The sequence below is a fragment of the Somniosus microcephalus genome, chromosome 3 (assembly GCF_052327205.1).
Source record: "Somniosus microcephalus isolate GS21.2 chromosome 3, FLI_Smic_1.0, whole genome shotgun sequence".
Lineage (NCBI taxonomy): Eukaryota > Metazoa > Chordata > Chondrichthyes > Squaliformes > Somniosidae > Somniosus > Somniosus microcephalus.
The window spans coordinates 276,090,556-276,115,323 of NC_140989.1; the positions used below are offsets into that span (position 1 = coordinate 276,090,556).

At 45.7% G+C, this 24,768-nt stretch overlaps 1 protein-coding gene across 1 annotated transcript in view; it reads left to right on the top strand.

Moving 5' to 3' along the window:
- hmcn1 (hemicentin 1) overlaps positions 1-24,768 on the top strand; it is a 757,099-nt gene that overhangs the window by 185,346 nt on the left and 546,985 nt on the right. The window contains exon 6 of the mRNA XM_085982583.1: positions 18,657-18,763. Coding sequence (XP_085838709.1) covers positions 18,657-18,763 — 107 coding nt within the window. The remainder of the gene's footprint in view (positions 1-18,656; positions 18,764-24,768) is intronic.

Below are 24,768 nucleotides of genomic sequence, written 5' to 3' on the forward strand. Positions count from 1 at the left end.
CCGGCCCGCCACAAGCTCGCCCCACCTCAAACCCACACCCGCAGCCATGTTATGTAATCTCCTGGGAGAGGTAAAAAAACAGAAAAAGCCCAGGGCCGATAAGGGGAAAAAATATTCTGTAAAATTCCTTTCCAAATCCCTCAGGCGATCGAAACCAGTCCAGGAGATCACATGGACAAAACGTTACCTATAAAGACACTTGCCTTCTATATGAAGTGATCTCTGCCCCCGTCAGGAACTGCTCCAGCTCCCTCTTGAAGACAGGCAGAGAGTCAGCACCCAGCACACACCATAGCAGCTGGCAATGTATTCAGGACGCTGACAATTCTCTGGGAAAAGAAGAACCACTTAATATCCAGCCTCTTTCATAGTTTAAACTCATGTCCCCTAGTCCTCCTCAATCTGTTAAATAACCTATCAATAGAGACGCTATCCAGCCCTTTAATTACTTTATAGACCTTTAACGTCTCTTCTAGGTCTACACAGCTCTAAAGTAAACAGACCAAGGTCCTTGAGCCTATCAGAGTTCTTTAAGCTAGGAATCATTCTTGTAGCTCTCCTCAAGGCCGTTTCCAAGGCCGCTATATCACCCACTGTGTAGGGGGTCCAAAACTGGGTACAGTACACCAGATGCGGTCTAACCAGGGACCTGTATAGTGCTTTATACTGAGTGGTTCCATAATGCAACCCAATACCCTGTTAGCTTTAGCTATAGTTTCTCTACATTTGTCATGAACCTTCAGTGATCTGTGCACAATAACACGAAGATCTTTTTCACTCTCGACCTCTTTCAGTATTGTTCCCTGCAAATGATACATCTATTCTGTGTTGACCCTATCAACATGCATAACACTACATTTATCTAAATTAAATGTCATTTGCCAATGTGTGGCCCATTCCTCTAGCACATCTAAGTCTTTTTGGATTTGATTGCACTCCTCTACCGTTTTAACCCTTGCACAGATTTTGGCGTCATCTGCAATCTTAGGCCGCGAATTTAATAGAGCTCAGAGGGTGGGTTTGGAGGCAAGTCGGTTGCGAAAATCTGAAAGATTGACGGTGGGTTGCGAACCCGCTGCCATTCTGTCCACACGCTACTTTGGCAAGTGTCGGGTCAGCCGCTCTTGAACTGACCCAACACCGAACGGCAGGAGAGGCACTTAAGGCAGTTAACCGCTTTTTAACTGACTGTTGCGATTTTGCAACTTTTCTGCGTGCTACCCGTCATCAGACAAACATGCCAGCTGCATTGTGCCGGGTTTACCAAGGACTTGAATTGTTCGCATCTGCTCGAACAGCTTAAAAGTGGTCGTGCAAAATCTCTGAGTTTCAGATGCCACAACTTAGTGCTTTGAGGTTTGGGAGACATTTTGCAGCTCTACTGATCTTGTGAGTATTCAAGCTGGAATCCATCTGCAGTGTGACCTCCTTGGAATACCCTCTGGCCACTTTGAGCACAAATAACCTCAATTCCTCGACTGAGATATATACCAGTGGAATGGCAACCATTTATATTCGGAGGAAGAACAGCCACGGCAGCAGCACAACCAGGCACAGCAGCAGCAGCATCATCAGCAGGAGCGCCAACCTTCTCCTCAACCACCTGATGCGGCACAGGGCAGAGGCCATCAGCGTAGGGCTACACCTCGCCGCAGGAGATACCCCCAACATCGGGTTTACAGGCAGAGGATGAGCTTCCTCAACATGAGTGAGCAACAGTGCCAAAGGAGGCTGAGAGTTTCGCGAGACGTAGTCGCTGACATCTGCGCAATGCTGCACCAACACCTGGAGCCCAGAGGAGCGTGTGGACACTCCTCACTAGTGGCTGTCAAAGTCACCACCGCACTAAAGTTCTTTGCTTCGGGCTCCTTCCAGGGATCAGCTGCAGACATCAGCGGCATCTCCCAGTCTGGTGGAACCCTGCAGTATGCACCAGCCAGGGTGTCCAGAATCATCATCGTCAGCTGTGCCCTGCACAACATCGCACAGCAGTGTGGCTCAGCGCAGAGCCTCTTCGGAAGAAGAGGAGGAGAAGGAGGAGGAGGAGGATGAGGAGGAGCAGGAGGCATGCCTTGCAGGGCCGGATGTGGCCAACCCAGCAGCACGCGACCACATTGCTGGCCGTCAGGCAAAGGATGCAGTCATCCATGCCAGATTCGCGCAAGCTTACGCTTCAACCACAGGTGGCTGACCGATGGCTATGAATGTCTGGACAACCTTCTTAACACGCCATACATCATCTCTCCAATAAACTCTGCTTTCCTATCACTCTTACCACCATCATTACAAATGCACGTTGCCTTGAGCCCTTACTGTGCAACTTCCATTTCTCAGAACACATAAGCCAAATCTTCAAATCTTTGCCATCACTTTTGTTGAATCACATCACAATCACGATGACAATCGATACTTTCTAACACAAGAAAACACCCAAGTGAGTCCCCTTCTGACTATAGGTGCTTACTTTTTCTCTTACGCGTGCTTCTGCATGGTGCTTCCCCTGTGGCACCTTGCTAACAAGGATGCTGCTCCTGCTTAGACGCCTTTGGCGGGCGTCCTCTGGGTTTGGGAGTCAGGGCGGGCTCCTTCACAGTTTGCCCCTCCTGCAGCTGTGCAGGGGCTGAGACGGCAATCTCAGTTGGGTGTGGAATCTGGGGCTCTGACCGAGGACTCCGCAGTGGCATGGTCATGTGAGCGCTTAGAGAGTAGCCAACACTTGTTGTCGGCCACCAACATCCCTCTCATGGGTTACCCACACTTCAGTGCTAGCAAGTGGCTGGGGAGCACCTTGCTGAAGATCAGTGGGGCCATGAGGACCCATCTCTGTACTGACAGTCCTCATAACGGGGACGTCCATGTACCTCTGGTGTCTCTCCTCAATGGATGTCCATCTATCCTCCATAGCAAACCATCTATTTAGAAGAGTCACCATGCTCTGTTGGGTCTGGCGAGTTATCGCTTCCATGGAGGTTGCCATCCTCTCCATGGCGGAATGTTCATGCGCCATTGCCTCCACCAAGGCAGTGCTCATGTTAGAGATGGACTCCTCTATTCTCTGCACACTCGCAGTTACCATGGATGCAAAACCTGTCGGAGCCTCCTGCACTTGTTCCTGGAGTTCCAGCACCGCTCTCTTTCTGGATGGCCCCACAGGCACAGCGTCCACATTCAGCTGAGCAGAGCTAGGAGCGTCCAGTGACCTCCGACGAGGGCTCTCTACTGCCGTCACTGTCTCCACCATCTGCTGATGCTCACTTGTGAGCTGTGATACACCAGGTGACAACACTATATGTTGCGAAGGCCCCGCCGAGGTGTGCGTATCTGCGCTGAGTCATCATCCTCGCTGAGAACTATTGAGATGCTATTTCAGTCAATCATGAAATCTAAATGAGAGGGTTGAAAATCTATTCTGTCACCAGCTTCCTCTACTGCGCCCATCTCTCCGTCCCCCACTTCCAGCTCCTTGCCACCTCCCATGATGTCGTGAGCAGCCTCTTCAGCACTTGTCAATGTAGCCAGGGATGGTGGCCCTCCTCCTGTCGTCGTGCTCTCCTTATTGTGGGCTATCTTTTCCTGCAAGGAGGGAAACAAGTGGAGTTTCAGCGAGAGTGATGGAGTGAGGTGCCAAGAGGAAGCTGCCTCCCTGTGAGTTGTTGTCATTGCATAACAGTGAGAGCGAGTGTGAGGGGTGCATAGTAGGATGGTGAAGTAATTCAGTACATAGAGAGAGAGGGATAGGTAAGGGTGCAAGAGAAGTAAGGGTAAGGTGGGATGTGGAGGAGCAGGCTGACAATGCAGAGTGCTGGTGCTGAGAAGAGAAGGGAAGCAGATTGAAGGTAAGTGTGATGTGATACTTACTTTTGATGAGAGCAGAAGATCATTGAACCGTTTTCGGCACTGGATCCAGGTGCGTGAGCACAAGGACCTTTCGCTGACCTCCTCAGCAATTCGCAGCCAGACTGCCTTTGTTTGCTCATGAGGCTTCCTCCGGCCATCGGGAGGGAACAGAATCTCCCTGCGCCCCTCTTCCTCCCTCCACAAGAGCTTGGAGGGAGTCCTCATCGAAGCATGGAACCTATTCTTTGGCAGCAGTCATGGTGACTTGGGCAGATTCCCACAGCAGCATAAATAAAATGAAAAGCTGAGGCTACATGGGCCCCTTAAAAACAACTGAAGCAATGACATCATCAGAGGAGAGCAGCAGACCCGCTCCCACTCATTGGGCCGGGCAGTGCGCACGGCAGGCCTAAGGAGGCCACTTAATTTTAAATCGCAAACCGGCAGCAGGACCGGAACCCACCCACTAGGCAACCCGCGGCCTTACTTACTACACTCCCAACACTGCTGCTCAGGTCATTAATAAAGACCATGAAGAGTAGCGGGCCTAGGACAAATCTCTGGGTGACACCACTAGTAACTTGTCTCCAAGCTGAACCACATCCGGAAAGTACAACTTTCCAAATTCCAAATCCAGCGTTTCAAATTTCTACTGATACCACAAGATTCCATCTTGTGAAGTAACCCAGTGTGAGGTACCTTATCAAAGGCTTTCTGAAGGTCCAGGCAGACAATGTCTATCGGATTTCCCTCATCCACTACCTTAGTGACTTCCTCAAAGAACTCTATCAAATTTCTTAGGCATGACCTATTTTTTTCGGAAGCCATGTTGTAAATTTCTAATGGCCCCTTCCCTCTCCCAGCGATCATAAAGGGAATCTCTTATGATCCTTCTAGCATCTTCCCAAAAATGGATGTCATGTTGATGGGCCTGTAGTTCCCTGGCTCTGATTTGTCCCTTTTTCTGAAAATAGGAAATACAAGAGCTTGCTTCCAGCCTAGAAGGAACTACCCCAGACTCTATTGAGCTATTGAAGATACAGGCAAGGGGCTCTATTGAACAAATCATTAAACTGCTTTATTTCACAATGAGTGAATATTATTAGATTTATTTTATCAATACAACTCCTCTTTGTACAATAATATAAAATAGTAAAAATGCTATCCTTCCCCACATCAGCATTCACCATTACCAGTCTCTTCCGACACCCTCCGTCATTTTAACAGTTTCCAGTTTCCTGGCCCTGACCGTCTCCTTTTCATCATTGACATCCAGTCCCTCTACATCTCCATCTCCCAGCAAGATGACGTGTGGGCCCTCCGCTTCTTCCATGAACGGAAGCCCAACCAGTCCCCATCCACCACCAACCTGGGGAAGCTACAACACAGGACTACATGCATGATAAACAGCGGAAGCAGCATGGTATAGACAGAGCTAATGATCCCACAGCCAACGGATCAGATCAAAGCTCTGCAGCCCTGCCACATCCACTCTTGAATGGTGCTGGACAATTAAACAACTAACGGGAGGAGGAGGCTCCATGAACACCCCCATCCTCAATGATGTCAGAGCCCAGCACGCAGACAAGGCTGAAGCGTTTGCAGCCAGAAGTGCCGAGTGGATGATCCATCTCGGCCTCCTCCTGAGGTCCCCACTATCACAGAAGCCAGTCTTCAGCCAATTTGATTAATTTCACATGATATCAAGAAATGGCTGAGTGCACGGGATACCGCAAAGGCTATGGGCCCCGACAACATCCCAGCTGTCGTGCCGATGACTTGCGTTCCAGAACTAGCCGTGCCTCTAGCCAAGCTGTTCCAGTACAGCTACAACACTGGCATCTACCTGACAATGTGGAAAATTGCCAGGTATGTCCTGTCCACAAAAAGCAGGACAAATCCTATCTGGCCAATTACCGCCCCATCAGTCTACTCTCAATCATCGGCAAAGTGATGGAAGGTGTCGTCGACAGTGTTATCAAGCGGCACTTACTCACCAATAACCTGCTCACCAATGCTTAGTATGGATTCCGCCAGGACCATTCAGCTCCAGACCTCATTACAGCCTTGGTCCAAACATGAGAAAAAGAGCTGAATTCCAGGGGTGAGATGAGAGTGACTGCACTTGACATCAAGGCAGCGTTTGACCAAGAGTGGCATCAAGGAGCCCTAGTAAAACTGAAGTCAATGGGAATCGGGGAAACGCTCCACTGGCTGGAGTCATACCTAGCACAAAGGAAGATGGTTGTGGTATTGGAGGCCAATCATCTCAGCCCTAGGACATCACTACAGGAGTTCCTCAAGGCAGTGTCCTAGGCCCAACCATCTTCAGCTGCTTCATCAATGACCTTCTCTCCCTCATACAGTCAGAAGTGGGGATGTTTGCTGATGATTGCAGAGTGTTCAGTTCTATTCGCAGCTCCTCGGATAATGAAGCAGTCCATGCCCGCATGCAGCAAGACCTGGACAACATTCAGGCTTGGGCTGATAAGTGCCAAGTAACATTCGCACCACACAAATGCAATGTCTAACTCGAACAAGAGAGAATCTAACAACCACCCCTTGACATTCAACGGCATTACCATCGCCGAATCCCCCATCATCAACATCCTGAGGGCCACCATTGACCAGAAACTTAACTGGACCAGCCACATAAATACTGGACTGCAGCGGTTCAAGAAGGCGGCTCACCACCACCTTCTCAATGGCAATTAGGGATGGGTAATAAATGCTGGCCTTGCCAGCAACGCCCACATCCCATGAACGAAAAAAAAAACGAATAAAAAAAAAACCCTTCTCCGCCTGGCTGAACCTGTTCTTATATTGAAAAAATTCTCCTTTTGATCCTACTTACTTCCTCCAAATAAAAGATGTTGCTATGGGAACTAGTTCATAGCTATGCCTGCCTTTTTGTGGGATACATGGAACATAATTTGTTCCAGTCCTACACAGGTCCCCTCCCTCGCCTCTTTTTCCAAAACATTGATGACTGTATTGGTGCTGCTTCCTGCTCGCGCCCCGAATTGGAAAATGTAATCAACTTTCCTTCATATTTTCACCCCTCCTTCGCCTTCACATGGTCCATCTCCGACTCTTCCCTTCCCTTCCTTGGCTTCTCTAGCTCCATTTCCGGGGATAGGCTGTCAATCATGTCTACTATAAGCCCACTGAACCCCACAGCTACCTTGTTTACACTTCTTCCCACCCCGCTTCCATTAAGAACTCTATTCCATTCTCCCAGTTTCTCCATCTCCGTCGCATCTGTTCTGACAATGCCCCCTTCTACACCAGTGCTTCTGATATGTCTTCCTTTTTCCTCCACTGTGGTTGATAGGGCCCTCGACCGTGTCTATCCAATTTCCCACCCTTCTGCCCTCATCCCTTCTCCCTCCCTCCCAGAACCACGATAGGGTTCCCCTTGTCCTCACCTTCCACACCACCAGCCTCCACTTTCAATGGATCATGCTCCGCCATTTCTGCCACCCCCAGCACGAAGCCACCATCAAACACATCTTCCCTTCCCCTCCCGTTTCAGCATTCCGAAGGGACTGTTCCCTCCGCAATACCCTGGTCCACTCTTCAATCACCCCAACACCCCCTCCTCTTCCCACGGCACCTTCCCGTGCAAGCACAGGAGATGCAGCGCTTGCCCTTTCACCTCCTCCCTTCCCACTGTCCAGGGCCCCAAACACTCCTTCCAGGTGAAACAGCGATTTACTTGTCCTTCTTGTAATTTAGTATACTGTATTTGCTGCTCACGATGTGATCTCCTCTACATTGGGGAGACCAAATGCAGATTGGGTGACCGCTTTGCTGAACACCTCCATTCAGCCCACACATGTGACTCTGAGCTTCCGGTCGCCTGTCACTTTAATTCTCCACTCTGCTCCCACTCTGACCTCTCTCTCCCACAGTGTCCTCGGCCTCCTACACTGTTCTAATGAAGCTGAACGAAAGCTCAAGAAACAGCACCTCATCTTTCGATTAGGCACTTCACAACATTCCAGTCTCAACATCGAGGTCAACAATTTCAGATCGTAACCACTGCTCCCATTTTTTCGGACAGCATTCTGCTGTTGCCATTTAAACCTCCTCTAGACCCACCTTTTGTTTGTTCACTTATCGCATTACCATCCCCTTTTGCCTTGCATCATCATCCATTTTGTCATTTAATCTCTCCTGCCTTCCACCCTAACACAGACCTTCCCCTTTGTTCTTTCCTTCTCTCCTTCCATCCTTTCCCTGCCTCTGTACTTGCTTAAAACCTGTTACATCTCTAATTTTTACCAGTTCTGACGAGAGGTCAATGACCTGAAAAGTTAACTCTGTGGGCTGGATTTTGTGAATAGAGGCAAGTTGGAGGCGGGACTGCTGCTTGTCGTGTCAATGTCCTGCCTCCATCCTCGCCTGACCAATCAGAGGGATTTTCCCCTGATTGAGCTTGTTAAGCCCGTCCTGTGGGCTCAGCAGGCCAATTAGGGAGGAAGTCACTGACAGATCATGTCGACGTCAGACGTGCTATCTGTCAAGACTTCTTGAAAGAAGAAATAACAGCATTTGACAGCTCTGTGAAGCTGTCAAACACTGCCATTCTCTTTAGTTTGATGAGCCTTTGTGGTGAGGACTCATCAAACCTTTCAACTTTGTAAATTTCACATGTCTGTAAGATCGGAGGATCCAACAGCCATTATGTGAAATTGATGAGAATATCGACTTTCCCCATCCAGTGTGGCTAAAGGCTGTAGAAAGAAAACAAGTGCACACTTTTTTAAACTTATCACTCACCTTACATACTTACCACTCCACACTTGCGCCCATCACTCACCTCTACACCTTACTTCCAGGTGCCTCCGACCAGCACAGACCTCCTCCACGTCTCCTCCAACCCGACGGTGTTCTCCGAGGTTGGGAAGCCTTTACCTGTGAAGGTAAAATGGCACTAATCCTTTTTTCTACCTGTTAACAGGTAGTTAAAGGATTAAATGCCTTTCCTGCCTCCAGGAGACGGGACCCGAAGCTGCACATCTTCCCGCCTCCTGGCAAAAGGGCAAGGCTTTGCCATCCGCCCCCACTTTCTCCTAATTTACCATCTGTCCCGCCCCCATGCCTGCCTCCTCGGGGCTTGGAAAATCCAGCCCTGTGTCTCTCTCCACAGATGCTGCCTGACCTGCTGACTATTTCCAGCCTTTTCTGTTTTTAATTCACCATTACTTGTTAGCTACTGTCATTGCTTGACTTAAACAAAAGGCAGTTTCCAACTACTCCCTTATATTCTAACTTTCTCACAACCTTTGTTGGGCCTGACTGCTTTCCAGTCTTCTGCTTGTGCCATCATCTCTTTTTTTTATCTCCCACTGTTCACGGCCAAAAGGAATAGATCCCAATGTGTGTGAGATGTTTATCGACTGCTTAGATAGCCTAACAAATTGCTTATTATTTACAGTCTATGGGCAAACAATAGCAAAGCTAGTTCATTAATACTTTAGCCATCTTTTATCTCTGTGCCCATTTTAACTTGATTGAATAAGCTTTGTTTTAAATACCCAACAATTAAATGTAACACTTGTTTTAACAAATCCTTTTTGTGGAAAAATGGTCAACAAATCCCAAAATCTGAAAGCCAACAAACCCAATATAGCAATGTATTCTTCTGCAAGTGTTGTGTCAGCAAACTTTACAATAATTTCACAAAATATACATATTTGGTCTCTTGAGAAAAATAAAAATATTTATTTTGCTGTCATTTCTAGAATTTATAGTTTTATCAGCAGCATTGTCAAAGCAATTATGTCCTGATGGAATCCCAAATTCATTAAAAAGGCTTCAAATACAGTGTAAACAATGGAGGCCCTATTCATATACAGCTATGATGTCCAAACTAAAGCCTGTAGGCCAATTGAGGCCCCTGAGCCCATAAATCTCAGGCAACACACTCTTTTTTGTGCTTGTATTTCTTATTTGCTGGTATGTCCTGTTTAAGTTATGTGGGCCTAGAGGTTTGGCCAGGACCGTTCTTAATGCTGTTGCCTTGGTTGGATAAGTACCAATCCAGAACACCAAGATTTGTTAGTATCAGCAATTTGCAATATATGAAAATTAGTGGAAACGTGATGTTGAACTTTATAGGTGATCCCTGAGGCTTCATGACTTGTATTTACATGCTCACAAAGACTAAAAATTTGGATACCCTTTATATAGAGTCATAAACTCATTACCCAGTACAGTACATTGATTGCTGTCACTATAAAAAAATATCTTTTGGATGTGATGACAGTGACATGTACAACACAATTTCCCACCCACCGCCCTTTCACTAAACGACACAACAAAAGATGACTTTATTTAGAAAGCAGGCAACAAATAATCTTGTTTCTGAATTACACCTATGAACAGTGTAGAGATTTGAAGGCAGACAATTAATTACTCCTGCAGGTCTTATTTTTTGTGCTGAATAATTCAGCAAAGCTCCAAGGCTCCATACACAAATCTTGTCTTGAGATTTTTCACGATTATTATCTAACATGTCTAATTAAGTCAACTCCATTCAACAAGTGTTCAATCTGAAGAAAAACACAACCAGGAATTTTAGTGAGATAATGCAACTGGATTTAACCCCATTTGAAGAGACTGATTAGGTGACTGACAGATTTACATGGATAGGGTCAAAGTCATTGTTGAGTAATGGAGCATCAGGAGTTCCTAATCTATGGGACTCCCCAATGATGAGGTCATTTCAATATAATTTTTTTTAAACTTCCTTTTTTCACTAATTTGCTCAAAGTTTGCCTTGGTATTCCTAAATTGTTAATACCACATGAGATGTATACAGTATGGTGTATTTCAAACCTGTTGATGTTAAAGGTCACAGTTGAAAATGAAGGAGTTAATGGATCCAATAACGAACCCATTACAGTAGGTGAATACTGAATGCTGAGACCTTGGTGCAACAAAGTGAATTTTGGCCAGGTTCACAGAAGGGCTGCAGCAACTTACAAGACAGAAGTTCCACAGGCTAATTTCAGGGCTTATGCAACAGGGTGATAACACTGAGTCTACTGTCGTTCAGTAATAATCAGAGAAGACAAGTTACCTTCGGGGTGATTTTAACTTCAGGAGGATAACGGTTGGCTGGCAGGTGGAGTGTATTCAATGCCCGCCAGGTTATTGCTGGCGTGAGACCAGAAACATTTTGGGGCCCAGGCTTCAATTGCATGCCATCGGCGAGGTCCCATACTGAGCTAGTCAGCAGATGGTGCATGGGGGGAGGAAGATGATCCCAGGGCTGGGGCCTGGGGTAGGCTGGCAGCGCGTTATTGTGGGCCCAGGAGGAACACTTCTGTTTCTCATTGCCCCACCAAAAAAGAATTATGAACATATCCTAGGCTGGCTTCTGAGCAACCTCTAACATTCCCTTTAAGTAATTATTATTTTTGTTTTGCTTCCCCTGACGGTGGCCTTCTGCAGCTCAAAATCATCTCCTGCCGACCAGTCAGCTAGCACTTCCTGCTGGGGTCGGGCGGGAGACTGATATCACTTATGCAGATGGGTGCCCGGGAGTTAAAATCTCACAGGCCTTGAGCTACAGACGGCCAGACAGTTTCCTAATTGCCTTGCTCCCCACTACACGACTCCCACTGGGAGTTACTATCTGTGCTTATGTGTGCAGTGTGGATTTTGGAAAGGTAACATGTTTTGGCCAATGCTTGGACCGTGGTTACGTTATATGACCTGTACTGTGCACTGCAGTGATCTTCATTTACAGTGGTTATGATAATTAAATGTATATTATTAACTACTATCTCTTCTTGCAAGTCTTCAAATATAAACATGTAGGCCTAGAAATTGGATTCCTCTGCACCCGTTTTACATGTGTAAAATGGGCATCGAAAGGTCCAATATTCCGTGCCACCTGCCATATTGGTAAAGGCTCCATGTAGTGTATGTACCTTGAAGAAGGAACTATATTCTGCAGCCCCTGTATACTGCAGTACCAGTAGTGACCACCCCTGTATATAAGCCTGTGTAGTAACTTTGTATAGTAGTTCCAGTTTTGCCTCCATTCAGTAAACACCTGTTATAACCAACTTCTGCAGTCCGTGTCTCAATTACACATGGACGTTACATTGGCGACGAACAGATCCGAACTTACCTACAGTTCTGCACCACCTCACGGGGATCCATCCCTGAAGCGAAGTTGTTAGAGGTCGAGGCCAGAAGGAAGAAAACCAAAAAAAAAACAAACAGAAGAAACGGGCGTCGACCGTGGGCAACCGCCCTCTGATTCATCGAATTGGAAGATTTGCAGGAGAGGCTGTCGAGAGCTGGGCTTCGTTCTCCAGTCTATGGTGTTCCAGCTAATCGGGCTGGTGGCAGGTAGTACACTGATCCTTCCTGGGCTGCGGCGGGCTAGAGCTCGATCGGGTGGCTTTTCAACGGGGCCGAGCAGCGTTGTCGGGAAGAGGAGAGAGGGTGGAGCACACAGGGTGCGGCCGGTGCTACGAAGCCGGGCAGCGTACAGACCCGAGAAGAGGGAGGAAAGTGTCCCATAGGGTCTGCTCTGACGACGGGAACAGTAATTAAAATAAAAGAAATTAGAAGCGCAGAAAGCCGCGAGGAGCTGCAGTTTGCCACGGGGACCGCGGAGAGCGGCATTGGCAGCAGCGCGGGGGGATGTGCGCGAAGACCATAGGGCGTCGCCATCAAGGCATAAAAACGCCAGCAACAGCGCTGGCAGCAGCGTAAAAGACAGTGCGGGAGGCGCCATCTTAATCCAGTGGGGAAGAAGGCAAAGTGCAGGAGGCGCCATTTTGTTCAATCGGGGAAGAAGGCAAAGCACGGGAGGCGCCATCTTAGATCTCCAAGATGCCGAAGACTGGCAATATCACTGCCTTCGATAATGCAATAGAAGACTGGACCACGTATATGGAAAGAGTCGAAGTATATTGCAAGGCAAATGAAGTAGCCGATGAGAAAAAGGCATCGGTACTACTAAACTTAATGGGCGCAAGAACGTACGGCCTATTGCAGAACCTGTTCACTCCAGTCAAACCGATGGAGAAGAGTTTTAACAAAATTGTTGATATCCTACAGGAACACCTAAATCCTACACCGCTGCTGATAGCAGAAAGATTTAAATTCCACAAGAGAAATCAGCATAAAGATGAGAGCAATGCTGATTACCTTACGGAACTACGCAAGCTATCAAAGCACTGCAAGTTCGGAGCAGGACTGGCAGATACCCTACGGGACAAATTTGTCTGTGGACTCCTGAGTGAAGGAACCCAGAAGAGGTTACTCTCAGAGAAAGAGCTGACGATAGATAAGGCTTTCAGCGTGGCAGTACCGTACGAAGCAGCAGCAAGGGGAGCTGCGGAAATACAGCAAAAGCCACAGGAATACGGCACCCATGAAATGACACGGGGATTTGAAAAATGTTATCGCTGCGGCAGAACAACCCATGACCAGAAGGACTGCTGGTCCAAGGACAAAACATGCAGGCAATGCTGAAAGATGGGACACATTGCACGAGTTTGCAGGTCCGGGAAGAAGACTAACGACAACAAAAAGACTACTAAGGAAAAGTAAAGGAAAGTACAAAAGATGACGGACAGTAGTTCCGAAGACCAGAAGAGCGATAGTGAATCCGGGGACAAGAGACTAAGCTGTCTCAAACTACACAACGTAATCACAAAAGAGGATCACCGAACCATTTGGGTCACCCTCACGATAGCAGGGTCCCAAGTCAAAATGGAATTGGATACAGGATCAGCCCTGACCGTCATGAATCGATGAGACTACGAGCAGCTATTCTCACACATACCCTTGAAAGACACATCCATTGTCTTGAAGACGTATACGGGGCAGAAAGTATACCCCAGAGGGAAAATAAGGGTGCCTGTCGAATACAACGGCAAGGAAATACAGAAATTGTATCTGTACATACTGCAAGATGGTGGACCACCGTTATTGGGACGTGAATGGATCAGAAAGATAAGTTTAGACTGGCACTCCATTCAGGCACTGACTGTGGCTGGTAAAAAGGATGACGACATCACACCTGGACGATTGTCAAAAAATCTTGGCTAACGCTAAAGAGTTATTTCAACAAGAACTGGGAACTCTTAAAGGCGTAACCGCCTCGATAAAAATAGAAGAGAATGCAATTCCCAAGTTTTTCAAAGCAAGACCGGTACCGTATGCAATTCGCCCAGCCGTCAAGGCAGAGCTGGAGAATCTGGAGAATGCAGGCATGTTAACTAAAGTAGACTGGAGCGAGTGGGCGACACCCATCGTTCCTGTCATGAAGAAAACGTTAAACAATAAGTCTGAGGAGCCAAGGAAGGTTCGCATCTGTGGGGACTTCAAGGTGACTGTGAACCCAGTCCTTCACACAGTACAGTATCCTCTTCCGAGGATAGAAGATATTTTTGCCTCACTATCTGGAGGGAAACGTTTTACAAAAATTGACCTAGCGCAAGCATATTTGCAGATGGAGGTTGAAGAATCCTCTAGGAAATATCTCACGATAAACACTCACAAAGGTCTTTACCAGTATAATCGACTGGTATTCGGAGTTGCATCAGCTCCGGCTATATGGCAAAGAGCGATGGAACAAGTCCTGCAAGGGATTCCGGGGACTCCGTGTTACTTGGACGACATCCTAGTGACAGGTGAAAATGACTGAACACCTTGCCAACCTAGAGCAGGTGCTCACTAGACTAAGAGAACATGGGCTACGAGCCAATTGCCCCAAGTGCGAGTTTTTAAAGAAACAAATATCGTATTGTGGCCACGTGATTGATGAAGAGGGGTTACATAAGTCCCCTGACAAAATTGAAGCAGTAGTTAAGGCTCCAACGCCTGAAAATGTGTCGCAACTGAGGTCATTCCTCGGATTGGTGAATTACTACCATAAGTTTTTGCCGAATTTGTCCACAATTCTGCACCCACTGAACGCCCCGCTACAAACCGGAGCAGCATGGAAATGGAGCGATGAATGTAAGCGGGCCTTTCAGAAGTGTAAAGGCCTGATCACTTCAAGAGAAGTACTGGCTCACTACAACCCATCACTACCGATAAGACTGGCGTGTGATGCGTCTCCCTACGGCGTTGGAGTGGTACTGTCACATAAATCCTTTGATGGTTCAGAGAGGCCGATAGCTTTTGCGTCACGCTCGTTAACTGCAGCCGAGCGTAACTACGCCCAGATTGACAGAGAGGCCCTCAGCCTGGTGTGGGGGGTGAAGAAGTTCAATCACTACCTGCACGGACAGAAATTTACTCTACTAACTGATCATCAACCTCTTGTCTCCATTTTCAACCCTAAGAAGGGCGTCCCGATAATGACAGCACAACGGCTACAGAGTTGGTCCCTTTTCCTAGGGGCACACCAATATGACATCGAGTACAAAGGAACTAAACAGCATGGGAATGCTGATGGATTGTCGCGTTTACTGTTGCCGACAGTGGAAGAAGCACCTGCAGTGGATCCTGTGGAGATATTCCACTCGACCATAGTCGAATGTCTACCTGTGACGAATGCAAACATAGAAAAGGAAACACGAAATGACCCGACACTCTCCAGGGTCTATGATTTAACGGTGAAGGGATGGCCAGCACATGGCGAACCACTGTTGCCAGCATTCTCGCCGAGAAGAGAACAGCTGTCAGTGTACCGAGGAACCTTGATGTGTGGATCCAGAGTAGTAATTCCACCCAAATTGAAGGATAGAGTGCTCAATGAGCTTCATGAGGGTCATCTGGGAGGGGTAAAAATGAAGAACTTAGCCAGAGCGTTTGTGTGGTGGCTGGGAATCGATAGAGAAATCGAAGAGATGACCAAGAGCTGTACAGGATGCCAGAAGGTCCAAAACGCCCCACCACAAGCCCCTCTACAACCATGGGAGTGGCCCTCATCTCCATGGCAAAGGGTGCACATTGATTTTGCTGGTCCATTTATGGACTCGATGTTTTTAATTGCGGTGGATGCACATTCAAAGTGGCCAGAGGTAATAAAAATGTCCTCAACCACCACAGAAAAAACTATCACAGTCTTACGAACCATATTCACCAGAAATGGGCTGCCTGAACAGATTTGCTCCGACAATGGACCACAGTTTGTGTCTGAAGAGTTCCGGAGGTTCTTAAAGAACAATGGTGTTAAGCATTACACATCCGCCCCATATCGTCCAGCCACCAATGGATTGGCTGAGAGGTTCGTTCAAACATTCAAGAAGGCTATCAAGGCAATGTGTAATGAAGACATAGCCCTACAACACAAGGTGGATAACTTCTTGTTTGCCTACCGGAATGCGACACATGCGGTTACCAACCAAACTCCAGCCATGATGTTCTTCAATCGAAGACTAAGATGCCGCTTGGATTTGGTTAAGCCAAACGTCAGAAGAGATGTGGAGAGCAGGCAGTTTCAGAATATGAATGAAAGGCCAACCAGGAGTTTCAAGATAGGTCAACCAGTTTTGGCCCGGGACTACCACACAGAGAAATGGCAGCCAGGAACGATCTGCACACGGCAAGGTCCTCTAATGTATACCGTGGACGTTGGAGAGAGCATTGTAAGACGCCATGCTGACCAGATTCTAGAGTCACTGGAAAACGTCAAATCTACACCACGATCCTATACACCTGGTGATGAAACCGAAGTACCAATTGCATCTACCTCAGAATCGGTGATATTGGAAGCAGACGAACCAAACAACGACGTTGATTCCGAATCAACTTTGCCAGAAGAACCTGATACCCCAAAGAGGCATTATCCGGACAGAATCAGGAAGCCTCCTCAAAGACTGAATTTATAATTGTGGTGTGGAGATGCCGGAGTTGGACTGGGGTGGACAAATGTAAGAAGTCACACAACACCAGGTTATAGTCCAACAGCTTTATTTGAAATCACAAGCTTTCGGAGTGCGGCTCCTTCGTCAGGTGAAGTGGAGAAATGCATAAAGACACAGCTTATATAGTCAGAGAATCATGTCAGATGTCACCCCTTGTGACCCCACCTCATTGTTCTTTGATGTAATGTTTTCCTGACTGACCTGTTTGGACACCATTCACACCTTTGATTGCTGTGATTATCTCTCTGCCGAGGTGTGATAAATGGCAGTTGGAAACATTACCTGTAAACATCTGACATGATTCACTGACTATATAAGCTGTGTCTTTATGCATTTCTCCACTTCACCTGACGAAGGAGCAGCGCTCCGAAAGCTTGTGATTTCAAATAAAGCTGTTGGACTATAACCTGGTGTTGTGTGACTTCTTGAATTTATAATTGATTAACTTCAGCTAATGTATATCGCAACTGTAATTGTAAATATGTTATTTAATTATTAATCGAATGTTATGTGCTGTTTAGCTAAAAGGGGAGGAATTGTAGTGTATGTACCTTGAAGAAGGAACTATATTCTGCAGCCCCTGTATACTGCAGTACCAGTAGTGACCACCCCTGTATATAAGCCTGTGTAGTAACTTTGTATAGTAGTTCCAGTTTTGCCTCACCTGTTATAACCAACTTCTGCAGTCCGTGTCTCAATTACACACGGACGTTACACTCCACATTAAATTTGTAGGCCGCTGTAGTCTACCACTCGCCTCCGCCCCCCCCCCCCCCCGATTGTCTCTTGCCTTTTCCCAGACTTTTCTTATGACCTCAGCCGGTGTCTGAGCTCCTGGGACTAACTCCCGCAGCTCGCTGGTAATGCCTAATGAGGCCGGTCTCATTAGCTTATGTGCTGCATTGGTATTGCAACCCAATTCGGGTGCAATCCAATTGCTAGGCAATAGTATCCAAATACCTGTTCTAAGTTTTTGAAATGAATATAAATCAAACTAAATAAAGCAGCACGGTGGCATAGTGGTTAGCACTGTTGCCTCACAGCGCCAGAGACCCGGGTTCGAATCCGGCCTCGGGTGACTGTCTGTGTGGAGGTTGCACATTCTCCCTGTGTTTGCGTGGGTTTTCTCCGGGTGCTCCGGTTTCCTCCCACAGTCCAAAGATGTGCGGGTTAGGTTGATTGGCTATGATAAATTGACATTAGTGTTAGGGGGATTAAATACGTGGGGTTACGGGGATAGGGTGGGATATGTGTTGGTGTAGGGGTTACGGGGATCGGGTGGGATATGTGTCGGTGCAGGCTCGATGGGCCGAAATGGCCTTTATCTGCACTGTGGGGTTTCTGTGATTCTGTGATAACACTTGACAGATAAGCCTATTTTAAATTAAGAAAATTAATTACTCAGCCATTTAATTTCAGATTTAAGATGAAACCTGGTTCTCTACCTCTGCTTTACATAGCCTTATGGGTTGCAGGGTTCTTCATAAGTCTCATTGATGCTGCTCCACATTTGGCTGGTAAAAGATGTACTTCTGCCAGATGGAGTAGGTTTTACATCTATAGGAACAGTCTGATGGTTCTGATAGTTTTGTGATGGACTTCTAACCGAAGAAGTGGCAAGATCAAATCCCAGCCTTGGCTAACCTTCAAACTCATGAGACCATGGTGACCTAACTGGTCCTAGGCCTTTGTTTGAGTTTTGAGAGGCAGAATAATGTTGACCTTGCTTACTTGAGTGGCAACTGCCCAGAGATAGTCTCATTGAATGTACTACCCAAGCAGGACTATTCTAGATTGGGGTGAAGGTTAAAAATAGAACTCTATTTAACATTTTTTTTTACTAAAAGCTTGGCATTATCTTTGAAATCTTTAGGAGAATTTTGTTCTTTGTTTTACTGCAATAATTTAACAAGTGGTAGGTTTTCATTGATTGATTAAACATTTTTCTTTTCTTTTGGCTTGTAGGAAAGATGATAAAAAAAGGATCTGGTCTGAATGAGCTCTTACACATTGCAAACTCTGCCAGGGTGGTTAATGTCAAGCATCCAGAACCAGGACTGTGGACCATTAAGGTAAATCGGTATGAAAACAATATATATAAAGTCCGCTGAAGACACCCAAAATTCTATAGGATTCTACCAGTCTCCCACTATGACTTCAACAGGAGACCAGTGGAATCCCAAGGAAATAAGGGGACACAAAGTTACGTTGGATCTCTGCTGTTTCTGTGAGTTTCCGTGTGGCCTTGTAATGGGTGGAATTTGCACCAGCCCCTTACAAGACTAATGTGTGGTGTGGGCACTCCCTAAGCCAGGAATTCCCAGGCCGGACCCTGGATGGGGACCTGATGTATCAGTGATGGCCAGTATTTCTTACAATGACAAGTGGGGTCCAGGCCCGGCCATTTCCTGGATTGACACCCTTGCCCAGGGGTCCGTGTTGGAGGGTGATCCTGGTGCAACGGCTGTGCTCTGTGCTATGAAACTGTTTCACTATTATGGGAAAATATGGGAGTTGCATTTAAGGAACAGCATCATAAAGGCTAACTTTGTGTGGCAAACAGAAAATGATGTTGATAAGAAGTCAGGTTTTATGGGAGAGTTCAATGTTAACTAGTGGTGATCCAAGTATATATAACCTGAAGTAGGCTGTATCGATTTTGCCCACATAAAGTTTGAATACATGTCCCCTTTGTGCATGCATGGCCAAAGTCTTCTCTCTTAGAAGCATTTTATTTTATGTGTTTCCTTCTCTGCAGTCTAGTGTAGTTTGTTCCTGATGATCAACCTGTGAGCAACTGTGCATGAACAAGGTGGTGCATGTGGGGACAATTTTCCTTTGGAGTTACACTGGTTCACCAGCTTAACTCCTGTGGGTGGGATGGAAAGTTGTGTGGGGAGCCTTTGTACTGGTTCCCCCATTATCTGTGGCCACAAATGGGATTTCCCACCAGTAGTGACATAGGGGCCGCGAATTTAATTCTGGAGGCGTGATGGAGGCGGGTCAGCTGGTTTCCGGCTTCTGGTCCTGCCTCCGCTCTGCAGATGCGATTTTTCCTTGATTGACCTTGTTAAGCCGACCAATTAACAAGAAGTGGGTCTGATGATGTCATTTGATGATGCGTCATCTGCCGGTTTCCTTAAAGGGACCATGCAGAATTTTATTTTGACTGTTGATCTGTCAGTGTTTGACAGCAATCAGGTGCTGCAAACACTGACAATCACTGCACAAAGGTGAACACTTGAACCAGGCTCTTCAGTGACTCCCTCCATATGCTTATGGAGGGAGTCACAGCACGCAGGGAGGTTCTCTTCCTTTCCAAGGGTGGAAGAGACCTCCCCAGGACACCAACTTACCTTGCACCTCCACCCAACCCTCTCTATCTACTTTATCACTTCCCCATCTCACTAGCCACCCCTCACACTCGACCTCATCCTACTGCAAGCATACCAAGTAACAACACACAAGGGTAGGCACTTGAGAGGTTTAGCCAATGTCCACGTGAAGTTTCTGGTAATGTGCTGTCATACAATGTAATATCTTTTTCCAAAAGTGCCCCTTATTGGACAGATCTGAGCGCACATTGAGAAGTGTCTTACTGAGTTCCAGTGATTGTTCAGACATAACTCCCCCACCTGCTATAGTGATGTGTGTGCATGGAATGGCTTGGACATTAAAGGGATGCTTCACGGTGCTGGTGTGAGATGGTGTCAACCTGGCGCATCATGTGGCAGCCAAGATTTACAGCATCAAGTGAAGAAAATCTGGCGAGCAATTTTGTCAGGGGCTGATGCCCTGTGTCCAGTGCAGCATCAGGTGGGTGAGGAGGAGGTTGGCGCTCCTGGTGCTGGTGCTACTGTTGTGGCTGATTGTACTGCTGCCCCGGCTGCTCTTCCTCCGAATCCGACGACCAGGATGCGAGGATATAAATGGTCCTCATCCTGTTGCTATAGATTTCAGTTGAGGCAAGAAGCTTGCAAGCGCACACTCAGTGGCCTGAGATTATTCCAGTCAGGTCACACTGCCGATGGGTGTCAGCTTGAACAGTCACAAGGTCAGTAGAGTTGCAAAATCTTTTCCCAAACCTCCAACAAAGTTGTTGTATTTGAATGTCAGCCATGTTACGGGAGCGTTTTTAAAGTGCTGCACCAATGACTACAAATCATGTCCTCGAGAAACTCATCTCCTTGAACCTGGCCTGTTTCTGACAAGATGGGAAACAGGAGCCAGAAGCACGAAAATGGGAACCCCCTGTAAAAGTAGGATTAGCAAGGCAGTTAACATGCTCTTAACTGCCTTAACTACCTGTCCCACCAGTTCCCGTTGGGTCAGTTTGGGAGTGGCTGACCCGACACTCACGAAAATCACATGGAGGATTTTCGCTGCCCAGCCGCCTCCAGACCCCCCTCCTCAGGGCGATTAAAATCGAGCCCAGGGTGTCCAATATGCCATCGCAGTCCTGGACCCTAGGCATGCAATTTTCCATAAAACTCCTGGAAATTCCATGTGTTGTAGCAGTGGTAGACCCCAGGAATGTCATGTACTATAACAATGCTGGACCTTGGAAGTGCTGTGTGCCATAGCAACATTGGATCCCAGGAGTACCATGTGCAACAGCAGTGCTGGATCCTAGAAACGCTATGTGCCATAGCAATGCTGGACCCTAGGAATGTCACATGTTCATGCCATAGAGTGTTTCTATGGCAGGTAGGAAGGAGCGGGGGGTTTAAAATCTACCCCATAAAGTCACATCTGTACCAACCTGTGAGCAAATCTGCATGAACAAGGTGGCGCATGTGGGATAGTTTTAAATTTACGTTCATGTGCATAGTTTGAGCTTTTTCTTTGTAAAAATACAGGCTTCATTCTGAGAGGTCTGTAAATACTATTGGTGCACATTTTTGACTGAAATGTTTGGCTTTTCATAACTGGGTGACACAGTGGAAGTGAACAATCAAAACTTTATGTTCTCATTCCCATACTTCTGAGTACTATGGTTGAAAATGTCGACCTCTGTATTTTATCAGGGATCACTGTATTGAACATGTAACTCAGATTTAAATTCTTCACTGTCTCGTTAAAATCTACAGCTTTTGAAATTTTCAGTTAGTGTAATTGGGACAATATAAGTCGAACATAATTAATATCATTGAGCTTTGAATATAAATAGAATACAATCTATGGTATAGGTGATTGCAGCTTCATCTAATTCAAATTCATTTACTTGTGCAATATGTTCTGCACTTCTTACATATAGGTGAGATTAAAAAATAATCCTTTCTCCTATTTAATTGCATTTTAATGACCGAATACAGTTTCTAAAAGATGTTATCTTGGAAGTGTAGAAGAGTAGGTGGTTTTGCTATTCCCTTTTATCTATTTGCCTTTTTGTCGTTTTTATGCTACCTTTTCCTCCCCCCTCCCCCATAACCGTAGTTACCCCCTTGAAGTTAGTAACTAATTGCTCTTTGAGGCCAGTCAAATAACAAGACACAGGCAATTAGGCACATTAAGTGTGGAGAGATAAAAACGCCCTCCTGTAAGGGCAGAGGAAGACAGTCATAATGACAAGATATGCTAGTATTCTTCTGCTGAGAAGCATGTAGTTATTGCAGCTTTGCTCAACTGTGCTGCAAGGCATTTGCCAGATTGGCGATGAAAAGGCTGTGACTGCACTTTTTCAGGAGAGGATGTAGTTGGTGCCTCCCTGCCTGGAAAGGTTAAATATGGGCCAGCGTGTAATTTTTTTGAGGAAACCCACTGTAGTGTAAGGGCTCCTTAGAAATCATTGTAAGCTTCAAGTACACAAAAATGGCACTGAAGAATGGTCAGGACAGCCAAATGTGTAAATAGGTTTATGACAGATACCGGTTAAAAATGCTGAAGTGAAGGTTCTGAATAGAATGGCTTCTTAGTGAACAGGGCACTGAAAAACATGACGCTTCCATTTAAAAAATAATGTCTTTATATAAAGCTACTCCAAATACTAGCAGCTCTGTTTAGCTCGGATTGCAATGCTTTGGAATTTGCTGCTTAGATTGTGAGGCAGATTCCAGATCACCGGCAGACGAAGGATATGCATAAGGCAAGTCTCTACATCACAAAATCATCATGCGGGCATTGATACATAATGTTATTGTGATGAAAATGGTGCATTGGTCTTCTGGTTGTTCGCCCCGCCCCCAAAATGAACAATCCCCTTTTAAGTGCTTGCAAGTATTTACAAATAATAGCAACTCACTGTGTAAATAAGACATGCGCATAGGAATAAGTGATGCTCAATAAACTTCACTGGGAACACTTTAACATAACTTGTGAGGCAGTTACAGATGAAATACAATTCGCTTTCTATAGCAAGATTTATATTTCTCTTGCAAGACTAAACTAAATTATTAAATCTTATTATCAGTAGAAATAAGGGTAGAAAAGCAGTTGACCCTTCCCAGATAATATATTTTTTTAATGAGGATGTGAAATTCCTCCCCTTTCTCTCCGTGTATAGGCCTTGCCAGATCATAACCCCTCCTGTGGTCAAGGGGGCGACCAGGGAATCTGCAGCCAGGCATCCACCAATGCCCCATTTTCTGCCAGCCACTAGGAGGCATGTGAAAGTCCCTGTGATGCCCTTCTTTCTGAATGCTCAGTGTTATTTGATTTATTTCTTAAAGATAAAACACCTGTAAAAAATGTGAACTTATGACATGTTATTAACCTGAATTTCTTGCTTTAAAAAAATTGTAAATCCAAACATTTTAATAAAAATAGGATATATTGCATTCTTACCCTGTCATTAGCTATTTTATTTATACTTCCAATATAGCTACACACTTCTTTCAACGGTATTATAGAAACAAAATCCCAACAATTGATTCCCCAAAGATTATACCAAAAAGGTACGCTTTGGATGTACCATTCATCTCCACATATTCCTTCACAATATGTTTATAATTCAAATTGCTAAAGCCCATATCCACTTTTAGATGGCAACAATAATGATACCAACTGGTGTCTTGCCAGGAACAGGAATTTTAGTGGAAATGAAATAAGGTGGAGTTTTTTTTTTAAATATCCAATGAGCTAATTTATAAGCTTGGAAGCAAAGGTGAGCGACATCCTACCTTATTTATAGCTGAAAGGAAATACAAAATAGATTGGCGAACAATAGTTGGGAAAATGATGGAATATGTTGCAAATCTAAAGATTAATCAATGTAGCACATACTACAGCATGTGCCAGGCCACAACAGAGGAACAAGCCAGCATGGACTCATTCCCCATGGCTGCACAGAAAGCCCTCATTACTGTAAAACTTTTTCAATTGAAAACCGTACCTCACATGCTGTGTGAGATTATCTCTGTGTAATAGCCATCAACAGTCCAGACGATTAGATACAGTAAGATAAATGGACTGTGTGAGTTGCAATGTTGCCAAACGGTCCATTACAACATCGCTGAAACATTAAATATGGTTCACAGATGTACGATGGTTTGTTGGTCATCTGCAAGCCATGGATTCTAGCAAGAAGGAATCAGCATTGATTGAAAATCAACTCCAATGATTACTAATTAAAATTTGGTTAGAAAAATCAGGGAACTCCAAGTATATAATTATAATACTTTAAAACCACAGTTTGATAGACTCTAACAGATAGATAGTTATAGCAAATTGGCCCCTAAAATGTACCGGATGCATAACTTGCCCCAAGTCTTTCAGAGGAGTGTGTCTTGGAGCTCCCAGATTATAGGTCATGTATTGAAAGTGCTTACATATGTTTTATGCCATAACCACAGATGATTACACTCTGTTTTTTCTGATTTTAAATAGATAGAATTGGGAAGAAGTTATTAAAATCTTGCCCTTTTTTTTGTATTTCCTCCATGGTGTATGATCCCCAGAAAGATGTTGCCTATTTTTAATAATGTGAGGCTGCCATCAAGTTTGCGAGCCAGCACACACATTATTACACTTACCAACAGGACAGGAAAAAATGAGCATGAAAGAATGTATACACAAAACAGTTCTTTACTATCAAACACTAAATACAAAATATAACATAGAAATTACAGCACATAAACTG